The 17034-nt window shown below is 38.0% G+C and overlaps 1 protein-coding gene across 1 annotated transcript in view; it reads left to right on the forward strand.

The window, feature by feature from the left end:
• GALNT2 (polypeptide N-acetylgalactosaminyltransferase 2) overlaps positions 1-17034 on the forward strand; it is a 90255-nt gene that overhangs the window by 49525 nt on the left and 23696 nt on the right. The window contains exons 3-7 of the mRNA XM_064413880.1: positions 1653-1806; positions 6801-6899; positions 7454-7521; positions 8414-8479; positions 11509-11630. Of these exons, the coding sequence (XP_064269950.1) occupies positions 1653-1806; positions 6801-6899; positions 7454-7521; positions 8414-8479; positions 11509-11630 (509 nt within the window). The remainder of the gene's footprint in view (positions 1-1652; positions 1807-6800; positions 6900-7453; positions 7522-8413; positions 8480-11508; positions 11631-17034) is intronic.

Raw genomic sequence — 17034 nt, forward strand, 5'->3', positions numbered from 1 at the left:
TGCTTACAAATATGTCTTGGCCAAACATTTGAAATACTATAAGTTCTTGCAGAAAAAAACTAACCAAGGCAAGCTTTCTTTTAAGCAGCTGGTGAAATAAATAGGATCTTTCTCCTTTTTAATGCCTTTATTAAAAAAATCAGCTCAGGCAGGGAGAACCGACGGGTCCCGCCCACTCCTCCCAGGAGTGGCAGGGAGGAGGAGGATGATGCTGTGTCCGCTGGTCTGCAGGTAGAGCTGGGGCTTCCCTCCTCACGAGAAGCAGTAGAGGATTCCGGCTTTTCAGTCTGACATTCGAGGTCCTCTTTCTAGTCAACTTCCTTTAAGTTAGGGTGAGAGGTAAAAAGGATCTTAGCAGACATGGGATTAAATTCCTCACCTTTAGACATCACTTAGATCTCTTAATTCTATGTTGGCATGTTGTTTTAGGGGTTTTTCTTTCAAGATTTGGTGAGGGGCTTCTTCATTTGCATACTAGCTCTGGTGTCACCCCCCCCACCTGCAGCTCCAGTCCTCCGGGAAGCAGCAGGGGGACAATTGAGCTGATTTCTAACCATTAACAGGTAACTGAAGAAAAAGTATTAATAACAGGTGATTGTAACATGAAGTTATTAGCAACAGTAATTGGTTTAACTTGTTAACTCTGCAACTTGAAAAAAATGGACAACTTTTCTACTCATGACAGCTGGGAACTTCCATCCCCAGGAACATGTGAGATATGATTTTTCTTTTTCAGTCACAGGTTCTCCAGGTACAGTATAAGTTCTTTGTTCTTGATGCCTTTTTTCTGTATCCTTTGGTCTACCTTAACTTAGCTACTGTTTGGAGAAGGGAAATAAGACTGGTTATCTATGTATACCTTTTTAACAATGCCTTTACTTTGTGTATGTATTGAGAAATAAATCCCCAAAAGTTGAAGAGCCTGACTTATTTAAGTTGGTTTCTGGCAGATATTTTCAGTTATTTGATCTGCCTAAAGGACTTCTCTACAAATTTTGTTTGTGGTGTTAGATCAGCCGATTTTGCACCTTCCAACAGTTATTTCCCTTTTTTTGAATGTTTATGTATTCTGGACCAAACTTTATACTTTCCCAGTGGCCTTAAGTAGTCTGCTTGAGTATTAAAGGGAGTGGGATGTGTCACAGGTTGAGCTATCAGAAGCTGGAAGGGTTGAAATTAAAAGTTAAGAATAAGTGTGAGGTAGAGCCAGGTCATGGTTTTTGTAATTTCATTTGTTGATTAGTAGTCCCTTATGACCTGGTGTAACAGATAAGAGAGTTGTAGTAGCAACTCAAGGTTGTATTAGAGTGTGGAGTCAGGCATCAAAGGTGTCACAGACAGAACTATACACCCTTAAATCATTATTTTCTTTATTTTCAGTTAATATAGGCAAACTTCTGAATCCTTGTGGCAGTGAACCTTGGTATTCATATTTCTGCAGATTCTTTGCATTGTTTTAAAAATTTGATACTAATTTGCAGGATAGTCTAGACATTTAATATGCAAAAGTGAGTTTTGATGTTACACTGTTAACGGTACTGTTGAAGTTTAGTTACTTAATTAAATATTTCATCAGTTGTGTTTGGATTACTGAATGTTGTTCCTTAAATCATGGATATTAAACTGGATGTTTCCCTGTTTTTCTACTGTAGGAAAAGTTCGGTGGCAGGACTTTGATCAGGACGCCTATGTTGGTGCTACCGTGGTGCGATCTGGCCAGGATCCGTACGCACGGAATAAGTTCAATCAGGTGGAAAGCGACAAACTGCGAATGGACCGGAGCATTCCTGACACCAGGCATGATCAGTAAGTGCCAAACTGAGCCATGTTGGCTTGGATTAGCCTTTCTGTATTTACTGCTTTTGAGCTGCTTTTTCTGAAGCAGGAGTTTCCAGCTTTAGAAAGGACAGTAACAGTAAGCTCCCTGATCCTTGAGCAGTGGGTTAAAGAACAATAAATATTATTCAAGTTTTTCTGTTTCCAGGACTTCCATCAGTGTGTATTATGTATCCAAACTAGTGTTGCATTTCAGTCTTTTTGTTCCTGTTTATCTGGTGGCGTTTCTGTTTGTTAGTCTCTTTCACAGTGAGGATGATCAAACAGTGGAGCAGGTTGCCCGGAGAGGGTGTGAAGTCTCCAGGCTTAGGGATATTCAATGCCCAGTGCAGACCCTGCTGTAGCAGGCACTGCTTCAAGGGAATTTGGGCTCAGAGATCTCCAGGGCCACTTTGGGTCTCAGTCACTCTGTGATTCTTTCTATGTGATGATTGTCAATTCTAAACCTAAAGGAATCAATTTATTCACACCCTGGTAAACATAGGACAGAAATACACTTCAGGCTGCTTGTGCAGCTTCAGGAAACAGTACTCTTCACAGTAAGGAAAGATATTATTTACTATTGGTTAGAGAACACCTTCATTTTAAAAAGGATTCAATAACTTACATGAGTCTTGCTTTAAAAAAATGTGTTCTTTAGGACTTCATAACTTGAAAATACAAAACCTGGTTTGGTTTAGTTTTAAAAACTAGGCAGGCCAGTCTTGAAACATACAATTAGCCAACTATATGTGGTTCATTTGCCTATTTAATTCTACAGTTAGGATGAATGTACATTCACAGATTCATAAGTAGAAGAAGCTGAAAAAGACCCCAGAAGAGGAAAGAGAACAGGAAGGTTCCTGTTTTCTCCCATAAAGCTCTTTAATCAGAAATGGCCTAGTGAAGAAAATTTGTATAGAAACTCAGTAATTTTTGAAGTCCCTTGTATTATAGTGTGGGTTTAGGTTTCCTTATGCAAAGTATTTGTAGATAGAGTAAAGCAAGTAATTTGTTGTTAATTGCTTGTTAAAGTAGTAAGAATCTGGTGTTTCTCCTGTTGCCAAGAAAGCAGTGAAAAGCACGATGCCCATGGTATTGTATTGAGGAGTTTAAAATTATTTTTGAGTTTTCTTCATAGCGTATTACTTTTTTTTTCCCACAAGAAATGTATTCTAACTTTTTAGATCACGTATTCTTTTCCAAGAGTTCAAACTCAACTACCAACTTTTAGAAGTTTTTATGATTCAGATATGCTGAATTTGGAATTTTTTAGATACCTAAAACCCTTGGGTACAGAGGGGGGCATATCTCTAAAGACAAAGGCTGTCCTTTGAGGAAAAACTTAAATAAGAGAGATGTATGGAGATAAATTACATTACAATGGCAATGTTTCTTTTAACTGTTAGTCTTGTTGGTATATGATGGCTTGCTTAAGTGTTTCCACTAAACAGAGCTGATAAAGAAACCAGAGAGAGAGATGTTACTGGGGAAAGGCTATATCTGAGCTGGGATTATTAATTAGACTGTGCCATGGAGCAGATTTAAATGCCTATCAGTCTGTGAATAGTCATCTTTTAAAGAAAAAATGAACCAAACAGAAAAGCAAACTGAAGCAGTCATTCTTACAAGCTGTTCTTAATGAGTTCCCTGCTGCGTTGCATTTCATTTTCGTTCTATGTTGGGAAGAACTTTTACTGTCAAAGCTGAAAAAGCTGCATAAAATATTTTTTGGGGGAAGTGTGCAATGGAAAGAACAAAAGCAATAGCCATAGGAAGAAGAATATCTGAGTACGACACACTTTGAAGCATGTTAGTTTCTAGTAAAATTGAAGGCAGCTGGGTTGAGATTAAGATCTCTTGTGGAGCTGTTGCAGTCTTCTTTAAGGAAAGAAACCTGTGTGAGAAAATACTTTTTCTTCTTAAGCAACTTGTTATTAATTGTATTGATGTGTCCAAGAGGTTCATTGACTTAAAAAAAATTACATAGCAGAATTTTTTAATTGCTGAAATTTTCTCAGCTGTTTAGATGCAGTTTTTCAGGATTCTGCTTTACATATGTAGACGTGATTGTAACTATGCATCTTTTAATACTATATTTACATCATGCAAACTTTTACTAGCAGGAAGACAAAAGTTTTCCTCATGCTTTTTGTGAAAGCCTGCTAGCAGTACCAGAAGATACTTTTGGTTCTCTCATTTTAGCTGCTTGCCTTTGTTCTAAGCAAAAGGAAGAAGGGGGAAACAGGCAGATACAATGTAAGAAAGGAAGTGGACAGAACTCTGAGCAGGAACATGGATTCTCACTCCAGCTGATGCTCACAAACACCACTTTCCACAACTCTAAGAAACCTTTGTGTTTTCTTTTGTTTCATGGTAGATTTTGGAGATGCAGAAAGCGACAAATGGTTGTCGCAGTTGTAATAGGAAACTCATAGAGGCGTCCTCTGTCAGTGTAAAATAGTTTCCCAAGTGGGATAAAGGATTAAATACTCCATGGTTTTTGTGAATTAACGTTCCCCATGTATGCTTTGGACTAGTGATTTCTGATCACATCTTCTAATTGATGTGTTGTGATGATTTTTAGGAATTACTGCCAAGTACTATAGCTGCACTAAGCTGTTTTCTTTGTCATTTGGCTATTAGAAGCTTCTGTCCTCACACTCGAGTTTTATTATTAAGTAGAGAAGAAACAAACTTTCCTGTGTGTTTAGTACCAGTTGAAGTGAATGTTCTCCTTGGACTGGTTAAAATGTGTATTTCTGTCAAAAAGTGGTTTCAAACAAATCACAGAGGTTTTGGGGAAAATTGTTAATTAAATGAACCAGTCCAAATCTCTGGGGGAAGGAATGTACTTTTCAAGTTTTAACTGATTTTACTGACCCATGTTAAATATTGAAGGTCTTGATTGAAATTTTCAGTTCAAGTTCTCTCTTAACTATTTAGTTAATCTTAACTAAATATATTTTCTTACTCTGCATGTAAAATTGAATTGCTGCAGCTTGAGGAGACATCGTTTTGTGCCAAAAATAAGGTCATTGTTTCTTTGGTTGGAATTTTAACTGTGGCCCTGTTGACACAGCAGAGTAGGAGGAAGACTGATACTGAGTCAGTTAAAGCAGGGATTTATGAAGAGCTGAAAATAGTGATACTTGGTGAAACATTCCTCCAATTTTATTTGGAAGTCTAGAAATCTTATTTCTCCCTCAGAAATACACAGCAGTGCTCTTCTCTTGAGTTGTCTTAAAATTGAGAGGCTTCATTGCCTTGAGTAATTCCCCCTAATATGTGATCTGGCTCAAGTGCTCTCTTCTGTGAAGAGATCAATATAAGTTTAATGTGACTTTTTAATTATTCTAATGCAAGTGCTTCGTGTGATAACTGCATGCACAGTAGCTCTGTCCTCTGTGGGTAATTTGAAAGCTAGCAGGATAAAGAATATCTTCATTGGCACAGCAGACTTTAGAGTGTAATAATTGCACATCTTTTAGCTGTCTAGATGACTTGCCAGAAGCTCACACTAGAGGAGCTGCTCTTTATTTTTCAGGGACACAGGCATTTGAGATTTATTTGTTCCACGCTGGGCACTAGTGACAAAGCCATCTTGTACGCCCACCACAAAGCCAGAGACAGGCCTGCTAATCTGACACAGCAGTTGCAGGCTTGGCGTAGACTCTAGTTTTTGTTCAGAGCCAAGTGAGGTCACTGCAGCATGAGAATGTTTTGTTTCATGCAGGCACTAATGTGTGTGACACTATGGTTGTGTTGTATCAGAAATACCACGGGTTGTTGGGTTTTTGTAGGGAGGGCCAGGGGAAGAAGCACATTACTGCTTGCTCTGATTCCAGGAAGTTAAAGGTTGCATTGCTTACAGTGCATGTTGCAGATGTTAATCGAGTGTTTAGTGGGCTTTTATACGGGCAGAAGCCTAGTTTTAGAAGTGTGGGTGGCAAACTTCTCTTAAAAACTGGTCTGATTAATACTACACTGAATTACTGAAGGAAGTACTGAAATTAATTGCTGGATTTGCTACAGGTGTATGCTAGTTGGGTTTATTCTTTCTGAAGACAGCTAGGGCTGTTAAAACTCTACCCTTAATTAAAGGACATGTAAAAAATACATCACTGGTGTGTGTCACTGCACAAATGGTAATCAGTATCATGATTTGTCACATTGTGATGCTTTTGGCATAAACTCAATATACATTGTTTTCTAGAACTGTTAGTTTCTAATACAATGAGCATGGTATCTTTTTTAGATTTATTTTATCAGATTAAATAGTTTAACTGTATGTAGTCCTGAAGGAAGCATTTTGGCATTTGCTTATTTTTGCTTATTATATTAATTTCAGGTTTCTAGAGGGGATGAAAAATTAGTTGACATAAATGGAATATTTATTATCTTTATGGTTTGGAAGGTTATGTTTCTGTATTTAGTCGGCTCAGCATTGTCACAGCTAGCTCCGTTTTCCAAATTCTGAATATTATGATCCTTACAAGTTCTTATTAGAATAGAAAACTAGTGCTATCCATGAGTAAGGCCAGGATGATACAGGAGCTTAAAAATATAGGGAGAAGCGGACATATGCCATTCTAAAGAAGAAGCACGTGGTAGCCTGTGAACCTGTGCATTTTTGTTGAAAACAGACCTATTTCCTAGGATGTATTGAATGCTTTTAGTGTAAAAGAAGGGCTCTGGTTTCATACTCAGCTGGACAAAAGACATTTGACGTAGTGCAATGATGATGGTCTTTTGACTTGTCTGAACCTGCCCATATCCGCCACTGACTTTTTAGGCTTTCGTGTACTAAAACAGCTGCCAAAAGTGTCAAAAGGTTGATTATAATCTCACTTGAAAACAAGCTATTTCATTCTTCTTAGGCAGCGTGTCTATGAGTTTAATAGATAATGCTTTGCAATGAAGGCAGTCTCCCAAGCCTGGGATGTAAAAGTTAGGTTGAAATGACAAGGTTTTATTTCTTTCAGGTGCCAACGGAAACAGTGGCGGATAGATTTGCCAGCCACTAGTGTGGTGATCACCTTTCACAACGAGGCAAGATCTGCTTTGCTTCGAACTGTTGTCAGGTATGCATAAGAGAGCCTAATTTTTCTTTAAGGCCATTAATTTCTTGTCAGCTTGTGATAAGAAAGGGAAGTAACAACCCATTATTGAACTATTCTGATCTACTTGCAGAGGAAAAGGTAAGTTTTAATTTCATTGAGATCTTCAGTTCTTACATCCTGAAATAGCGATCTTAAACAAAATTGATCACCTTAACTAAAATGCATGAAAGTATGGGACTGATTATCAGGTTGGCTGTTCCAAGAAAAAGTCAGGATAGATGGATTCCTAGGTGATATTTGACTCAAAGATGTCTGGAAAAGTTCCATGTTGGACATTGTCTAATGCACTGATTTCTGGGCCTGGAATAGTGGGGTGGGGGAGGCAGGGAAGAAGGAGCACACAAAATTACACATGTGCCTCTTTTCATGCTTTTTGTAAGAACAGGCCAACAGCTGTTGTTGAAAGTAACATCCTGGGCTAGGTTCTACTGCAGCTTAACTAAGTAACTGCTTTTCTTGACATTATTATGGAAAATTAACACTGTGGGAATGATTTTTGTTTTGGTCTGTTTCAGTGTCCTTAAAAAAAGTCCATCACATCTTATTAAGGAAATCATACTAGTGGATGACTACAGTAATGATCGTAAGTACTTTTATAGGATCCTACCTTACTGTGCTTATTTTGGTAAGATTCCTGATGCTGATAGGTGACTCAGTTGATAATAGGACACATGAATAGGAGTTTTTAGAGACTTGGCCCAAACCAGGTCTTAACTCTTCCATATCTGTCATTGTGGAAATGTGAAGTCTCTATAAATATTTCCAGTATATCTTGTCCTTCAGCTAACAGGAAATAATGAGTGTACCTTTAAAAAGAGCCTTTTCACAGTATGTTATCTTAAATAAAAATAAAACCCATGGTGCTTGCAACAAATGTTTTTGTAGTGTTGTTTTAAATGAATGCCTCCATCAGTCTCTCATAAAAAATCTTACTGAATCTAAAATAAGTCAATGTCTTGTAGGTACTACTGTATCATGATAGAAGCTTAAACAATTGAAATGGACCTCAGAATAATATTTCTTAGAAGCAGCTAATGTATATATTTGCATTAATACTTTTACTAATACTAGCTTAGGTCAGGTTTTTCTTAATGTTGGTTAGAAAGTGAGATTTCATATAGGCAAAGAAAGCAGGTTATTTAATCTTTTCAAAGATTTTTGTCTCTATGCACTGCAGAAACTGTCTAAAGTAAGCAAAGAGAAAATAATTTTACAATCTTGATACAGTTTTATTTAACTAAGCTAGCTTTAAGTAACACGGTGAAGATAGTAATCTCTTAGCCTGGTAATTTTTCTTTATTTCTTGTAAGATGAATAACTAATTATGACCACAAACATTTTCACCTACAAAGCTTTTGTTTTCCTTGAAGATGACCTCTCTTCTGGTATACAGTGTTGGATGCAAAACTGGTTCTCATCACTTGATATTTTTTAATTTTTTTTTTAAATTCTTAAATTTATCATTTTTTTTAAAGCTGATGATGGGGCTCTCTTGGGAAAAATTGAAAAAGTACGGGTTCTTCGAAACGATCGGCGAGAAGGTAAGCTTAATTTTAAGGAAGTAAGATACAAATTCTACTGTGCTGCCTTATCTGTTAGTTTTCATTGAGTCTTCTAATGGAACATTCTGCTTTACTTTCCTTATTGGAAGAGAGATCTTCACTTTATAAATCTACTAGTAGAAGGAATAAAAAAAACGTAATTGTGCAGGTAAAAACAGTAATTGTGATTGTTTCCATATTGTTTTGTGCACAATTGCCCATTGTTGGCTTTTACAGTGTGAGCTTCCTTCAGGAATTGCATTAAATCTTCAACCTTTCCTTTCTTTTCCTGCACTGAATCCTTAGTTAAGCTGCTTCCATAGTATGCAAGGTCTCACTGTAAAGTGTATCTGTGCTTGAAATGATGCACCTTAAAAATAGCCCTCTTTTTTTGCTGGTTCCCCCATTAGATATCATTTTATGATTTAGTTGATGGACAGCCAGACCAACAGTTTCCAGGTTTGAACAGCCAGGAGGGCTGGGACCAAGTAGACTGGCTTTGCTGAAGCCAGTGTGCCCTGTAACAAATTTGTCTTACATTTGTGTTTTCTTCTACGTTGCTTTGTAAATTGTGATCTCACATCACTGAGCCCTTCAGTCAGCAGTTCACTGACCATGGAGTTTAAAGTATTAGATACAGGTAACTGTTATCTACAGCTGTTTGAAATAATAACTGAGATTTGACAGTTGAAATAGCTGACTGAATTAGCACATATGTGCTTGCTAATTTTTATAAGCTGTATCTTCGAGACTGCTGGCCTGGCCAGGGGAAGAGCTGGAATGATTAGATTGTCAGGAACTGGAAAAGACATGCACAAAACATGTCTTGTCCCATAATTAAAGTTAGTGCAATAACTGATGGGTTCTTAATGTTTAAATATTCTCTTTGGAATATACTTGTGAAGAAAGGCTTATTAGGAAAGTAGGTCTTTTATGACTTGCCATGGCTGCCAGGTTCTGAGTAGGTTAATGTCATTTTTCAGTGTATCACTTGAAGATGGATAGCAGTAAGGGAAAAATCAGAATGAACACATTTCTGATGTTCGTTTCTTTCAGTAATTTTAAATATTAATTTGCAATGCATATACAAATACATGCTTAGAGTGTGCATCAGTGTATCTGAAAATTAAATACAATTTGACAAATTCTACTATGTCAGAAGAGAACTGCAGATAGAAGACAGAGTATTAGTTTGTGTATTTGTGAGATTAAATTTTACACATACAAATTAAAATTTAAGAGAATTGGTGAAATCAACCAATGTGTAGGGTGCTAAGAGTAGCCCAGTAGTATGAACAATAGAGGAAAGCAGTGTGTTTTAAAACAAAAGTTGAAGTGAAGAGGTGGTGTCAGTGAAGGGGATGACATTAACTGCCTTTCTTTCACAAATAAATATAAGTAGCTATTAGTCTCATCTCTAGTACCAGAGTTTGTTATGGGAACAGAGGTGTTTGAGGGCGTGACAGTCTACAGAATAAATGTTCAGTGGAACCTTTTCAGCTCTATCCATCATAAGCCTGAATGTGATTGTGAAGGACTCAATGACCAAAGTGCTCACATCCATTTTTTTTAAACTCTGAAATTAGAAACACTATTGTGTGTTTTCTATAGAGTTGGAGTAAGACTCTTCAATAATATTATTTAGAAGTAATAAGCTCTGGGGGGAGGAATTTGAGAAGTTAAAAAAAAAGAAAGTATAGCAATAGGGCTTGAGGAATGGTTTGGTGTGGAAAAACTGAACAGAGCAGATTCAAAGGCTGAAATTAAGGCACCAGCACTAAGTCAGTGAGGTACAATTAGATGTCAGTGAGCCACAGATAAAATGTAAAATGCTGGAGAGCCATGGCACAGCATCTATCTGGAACTGTGCTCACACTTGAAATAAGAGATAGGAAAAGAATCTTGATGGGGCTGTTATTGAATGTTGGTCAGAGCAAACAAGCTTTTCCTCTTAAGCATCTTGTGTTCTGTTGGCATAGTCATGTTTTGCATATTTATTTTGTAAAGGCAGGAGTAAGTAACAGGCTCAAGTCTTTTACAGTATTTCATTTGGAGGAGAAAAATGACCAAACAAACCAGAACAGATTTAGTGGGAAACAATCAAGAAACAAAAACAAAAAAAGAAAAACAAACAAACAAACAAAAAAAACCCTAGATTTGGCTTTGGTCTCACATGACAAAAAGAAATCAATGAATTTTTGAATAGTAGTACAAAAAAGTAGGGAGGAAATTTGGAAAGGAATGGGAGGAAGCTTGCTATGTGTGTATATAGAGCAAAGGACTTTAAGCATTGATGAGGTCATCCTGTGAACAAATAGCAGAAGAGAAGGAAGGGAAGGAGCAGGGTAAATCAGTGAGGGTATCTGTGTAACCAAGACAGAGACGAGAAGAACCTTTTGGTTTTGCCAGAAGTTTCTGCTGAAAGAACAGACAAACCCCAAACAAACTGCAAAACAAGAGAATGCCTGTAGTCACAGAGGAAAGACAAATGGGTTGGGATAAGGTTCTCAGATGGGAATCAATGAAGCATGGTTATTTCTTGAAGTTCATAGAGTGTACAGACTCTGGTAAGTACTAAAATGGGGGGTGACAAAAAGGTGGGGAGGGTGAGTTAATTGTGGTGCTTTCCTTTGTTGTGTAGTAGAACTTTAGGAGACATACTTGTTTTCAGGTCCAATCTTCGGTAAGATTTATTGGTGTAAATACCACTTAGGGTAATACAGACCTGTCTGTATTCGTGTATCGCTTTGATTGAAGGTACTTTGAAAAGGTTTTGGAAAGGTACTTTGCTTTTTCTTCTTAAATCAGATGGAAACCTGTAGAGTGCAGTAGGCTGGGCACTTGTAGGCTCTTTCGTGTGAAGTCATTTCACTGAATTCTTAATGAGCATCTGATTTTGATAATGGAGCTTGTGTATTTGCCCTGTGAGAGTAATTTAATTGATTACTAACTTAGAATGCAATAGTTTCTCACTGCTGTTGATTGCTTTCCCCAGGAAGTACTTAAAACTTTCTATCTTTACTTCTCAGGCCTGATGCGCTCCCGTGTCAGAGGGGCAGATGCAGCACAAGCCAAAGTGTTGACCTTCCTGGATAGTCACTGTGAGTGCAATGAACACTGGCTGGAACCGCTTTTGGAAAGAGTAGCTGAGGTTAGTAAAGAGTTGTAAAGTAATTTCCTGAAGAAGCAGCTTTTAAATTTTAAAGCCATCTGGTTTATACTAGATTAATTTTATTCATTTTCCTAAGGAAGCTTTTTCCCTGATTTAAGATGATGGAGATGATTGGAGTGTTCTATGATTAAAACATATTTTTGTTCATTTAATCTGTGAACACAGGAACATAAAATCTGAATATTTATTATCTTTGCAAGTAATTCAAATATATGCTTCCTTGGTTCTTTGGGGACTGCCTCAGTAAGCTGAAAATCTTTAGAGCAAAGTATGATTCTCCTTTACCAGTATCATGTTGATGTGATTCAGTTCACCTGAATCTTTATGCCTCGTTAAAATTCAGTGTGATAATAGAGAATGATTTGTCAAACCAAAATTCTGATGGAAACTAGCAGGAACTAGAGGCTCTCTGAAGAATTGTGTTTCCTGGGCTGTTGGGGTCCACTCCGGCTAGCTGTAGACCCTTGCCCACACGATACTTCATAGACAAAGGTACAAGATTGACAAGCGCTCTCCTCCACATGGGAAACGTTGTCCTTTATTTCAAGACACACATCAGGCAGACAAACCCGTGGGAGAAAGAGAGCGTTCCCTGGCAGCAGGGAGCTTTTATACCCCCCGGGATAGGGACAGAGGGAGAGGTCCACAGCCATTGAGATACCAGCGAGGAGTGGCTAGAGGAGGGGTAACCCAGGGGAGAGACCACCAGGGGGTACCGGGACAGGTGAGGGAAAGATCATGTGATGGGGAAATGGGGTAACAAACCACATGATATAACATAAGCTATACAGTGTAATACAAAACTATTCTGTGCAAATTCCCAGTCACCCAGTGCAAGAGAATAACTGAACTAGTGCACCACAGCACCTCTCAGCATCTATGAAAATAATGCTTAGTCTGTGTCCTGGAAAAGCAATTGAGAGGATTGAGAGTGAAGTTATACTGTTTTCTCCAGGGGTAGGTTATACTTGTTAACTTGCTCTGGAAGAACTCAGTTGAAGTGGAAATTGAATGAAGTGTGATTCCAAAAAAGCACTGAGAAACACTCAAGACAACAGGGTTTTTATTCTTTCTTAATTGCATGCCCTTTCTGGAAAGCTAATCTTCCAGGAAAGGTTTTGTTCTGAAATGCTTCTGATCAAAATGGTTTTGCTAATCTACTCTGTTTGGTTAATGCCCAGTTCTTCACTTACCCACCTTATGCTTTCCTTTGCATTCCCCAAAAACAGAAAGGGGGAGAAAGAAGGAAGTAAACCCCATATACTCAGTATGCCAATGGAGAAGCTATCAATTGATGACTGATTTTCTTTATTCTGTTTGGTTCCGTGACACTTTTAGTATCATAAAATCATATAGGTTGGAAATTACATTTAAGATCATTCAGTCTAGCTGTTACCCAAGCACCTGCCAAGCCCATTATTAAACCAGGTCCCTGGAGTGCCACATCTACACATCTCTTAAACAAATACCTCCAGGGATGGTGACCCCCTCCACTTCCCTGGGCAGTCTGTTCCAATGCTTGACCACTCTTTCAGTGAAGAAATTTTTCCTAATAGCCAATCCAAGTCTCTGCGATGTAACTTGAGGCTGTTTCCTCTTTCCTATTCTTGTTACTTCTAAGAAGAGACTGATCCCCACTTTGCTGCAACCTTCTGTGAGGTAGTTGTACTGAGTGATAAACTCTCCCCTGAGACTCCTTTCTCCAGGCTAAACACCCTCAGCTCCTTCTCAAAAGACTTCTGTTCCACACCCTTCATAGCTCCCCATTACTCTTTGGACACACTCCAGCACCTCAGTATCTTGGAGTGAGGAGCTCAGAACGGGATGCAGGATTGGGGTCTGGCCCCAGCAGAGCTGAATACAAAGGGATGATCACTGCCCACATCCTGCTGGCCATGCTGTTGCTAATCCAGGCCAGGATGCCATTGACCTTCTTGGCCACCTGGGCCCATGCTGGGTCACATTCAGCTGCTGTCAATCAGCATCCCCAGTCCTGTAGTATTGCATGAAACTGTGACCCCAGTGCAGAACCTGGCACTTTGCCTTGTTGAACCTCTTAAAATTGGCCATAGCCTGTTATATTTACTGGGTGTTCCAGAAGTACTGCAAGTTGCCCAAGACACATCAGCAATTGAAATCCTGTTTTGGAGTAGAAATAACTAATCAGCCCTTGAGCATGGGTACCATAGCACTTCCTCCTGTTTTTTTAACCCATCTGAAGTGTTGTAGCTTCAGAAGAATTGGGGGGATTTCTCTGTAGTTATTAACTAGGAAAATAAACTTGAAGGCATAAATATATCTCTAAAAGAAGTGGAGAATGCTTGCAGCTAAAGCACTAATGAATTCTAGGACATGGGAACTGTTTTCAGGCCTTTTGTGTAAACTATTTGAAGCATCTATTTATTCAAGAAATGAGAAGAGTAGTGGTCGTTTTGGTCAGCAAAACCCTGCATTTGGTAATTTTCTCGTTTCTCTTCTGTATAACTTTTTGCAGGTCATACTCATTTATCTTTCTGAAACTGATATGAAAAAATGTTACCTTTTCATTGTAACAGAATGTAAAACCTCTCATTAAATTGCTAGCAATTTTGTGAAGATCCAGCATTGAATGGGATGTATTAGGTTGGAGAAGCTGGTGCATATTTTGCTTTTTGCAGCAGCTACATTTTAGTGGCATGTGAATTATTAGATCCTTCAAAACTCGCTGCTTCCAATTGTCACCATAGTACACACTCATTGTGTGCCACTGAATAGTTTTCAGCTGTATGAATATATTTTTCTAGTCTTAAAAGATTGATGTACTGTTAAATAAATAATGAATATAGAATTCCATTTAACTGTCATCTGCAAAGATTCCCAGCCAAAAGCTATGGGGATTGAAAAAGCAGCTTTTAAGTTTTCTGGTTGTTCAAATAATTAAGGCTGGGTTAATGTTTATATATTGTATATGATAGCTCTTTGTTATTTTAAATGGATTAATTCAGCAGACAGGGCAGACAGTGTATGCTAGTTTTTGTTAATTGGTAGCATTTTTTGATAGTCTCAGTGACAAGAAGCTGAATAGACATGAACCCTTTTCTGGTCTGGCCTCACTGGTAAATTTTTTCAGGTCAGGGCTCCTATTCATGAATACCGTGTTTTCTGATAGGCAGGTGCGTCTATTGTATATCTGGTAGAAAGTATGGTTTTTTCTTCCTTTTTTTAAAATTTCTGATCCAGAATTGCCCACTTGATATTTATTTCTGTTGGAGTTTTAGGAGATTAGTTGTGTGTGTTACAATATAAGAATTTACAACTTCCAAGAAACAGTACTGTCAGTTCTGCAGTACTCTATCTGATGTGCTAAAACCACTTTAGAAAGCTCTGCCTCTGGCACCTGAGATATCAAGATTTCCTCTGAATTGAAGCATGATCCATCCTGCAGTTTTCTTCTATAAAGTGATTTCTTGGTTAGAATATCTTCCTGTTTTTCAGGAGTCGTGTTTGCTTAGCATTTCTGGAGAGGGTCTGATTCTGCTAGGGACTTTTCTACAGCAATTTTGGCAAAAGCTCAATGCAGAAGCAACATACACGCGAGGTGACACTTTAGAGTTCAGAATGTGTACAAGTACTCATGTAACCTAGAGCTGGTGTATCTTTTGCTCCTTCCTGGAGAATAGTTTTCTGCTTGATTCTTAAGGCTACCTTTTATGCCCTCTAGTTTTTTGGTTTTTGGGGGTTTTTTGTGTGTATGTGATTAAATGAGGAGACAGTGGAGGTTAACCCTTTGATTCCTCAAAAATGTCAGCATAGTAATAAGTATGCACAGTCCTGAAAACATCTATAACTATTAGCAATTTCATGGGCACTCATCTACATGGCTTTTTCCTTTTCATATTTCTAAACACTTTGACATTCTGTTCTTAGAATTCAACAATTGTATGAGAAAAATAAATTGAAATATTCTGATGCAGAACTGAACGAATCTGTTTCCATAGCACAGCAGTAAATCCTCTGTCACATTTAGGAAGGTATTTTAAAACAGAGATGATCTTAAAAGGAAGAAATAACTACAGTTAAGAAGTGAGATGTGGTTTGCTTTTTCATGTCTCTCTGATTTTTTGACTTTGAGTAAGTCCACTTTTTACTGATGCTAAAAGGAAAATATTTATATTTTCTCTTAAGAGTGTTGTGAAGTTTAATCTTTGAAGTGTCTTGAGACTTTTAGAAGGAGGAAGCAATGAATGCAGAATCTTGAGGAAAATTTCTCATGGTTTATAAGAACAATATATAAAGTGTAATTCTCTAGAGTATTCATAACTTTCTTATAAATTGTTAGGATAATGTGGTTTGCTACAAATTTTCAGGTGCTAGAGACTTGCAGTGTTTGCAGGCTATTTCTTTTCATTATATTCACCAAGAAGTACATGGCTTTCCAGTTGTGCCTTCCATTAGAAGGTAAAAGATTTTCTATGTTAAATTATCCTAAAGTAAGGTACTTATTTATCCATGGTGTGATTAAAGGGACCAGCTGCTTTTTAGTCTTTTAAAGGAGTGAACTCTGTACTTTGGAGACCCACAAGGTCTCTTTTAGCAGTCTCTGAATTAACAACTTCCTAATGCTCTGCAAAGCATCACCTTAAGAATGTACAAAGCTTTTTTCTGCTTTGCTATTGAGCAAATCCTGTAATTTCAAGTCACAGAAGGGCAGGACATTTCCAAGCCAGCAATGCGAGGGTTATACACGGGACTGGATGCACATGGCCTGGGTATTTGGCTGTCAGAGAAGCAGCTGGGAGTTGTTTAAATATGTTAGGTGTAGCAAGTGGTGTTAGTGTGGTGTTGCACTGATATCGATAGAAATAATCAGACCAGCAGTAAAAGCCCAGGTGTATAGACACAATGTGCTACCTGCTTATGCAGCTTGGTGGAGATAAGCTGAAGCCTAAATGAAGCTCTGCCTAATGTGGCACCTGATAAATGGGGCAGCTTGTACCACCAGGTTCAACCTGGCCAAGTAGAACCATTTGAAAAAAAACAAATCTTCTTCAAAAATAATTTTAGAGAGGGGCATAGATGTATAAGCTGTCTCAATTTCAGCTAAGGAATAAATGAGAAAGGAAGGATGTTTTAATTTTTGTATTTTATGCTCATAGGTATACTGTGAATAACTGGACAGGTCGATATCTTGTCTCATCAGTCTTTATTTAAGGGAGTTTCCTAATTCTATCACTGTATATAGAATGCCTAAAATAAGGGCATGTCATTTCAGTGGTGTAGGAAGGTATGCACGCACACAGAGGACTTTGCAGTGAAGGTGCAGTAAATTGTAATTGCCTCCCAAGTACAACACAGTTAGCAAAACTGTGCCTTTCTTGCTGTTGCAGACACAGGCTTGAGGCTA

The sequence above is a fragment of the Passer domesticus genome, chromosome 3 (genome assembly GCF_036417665.1).
Source record: "Passer domesticus isolate bPasDom1 chromosome 3, bPasDom1.hap1, whole genome shotgun sequence".
Classification (NCBI taxonomy): Eukaryota; Metazoa; Chordata; class Aves; order Passeriformes; family Passeridae; genus Passer; species Passer domesticus.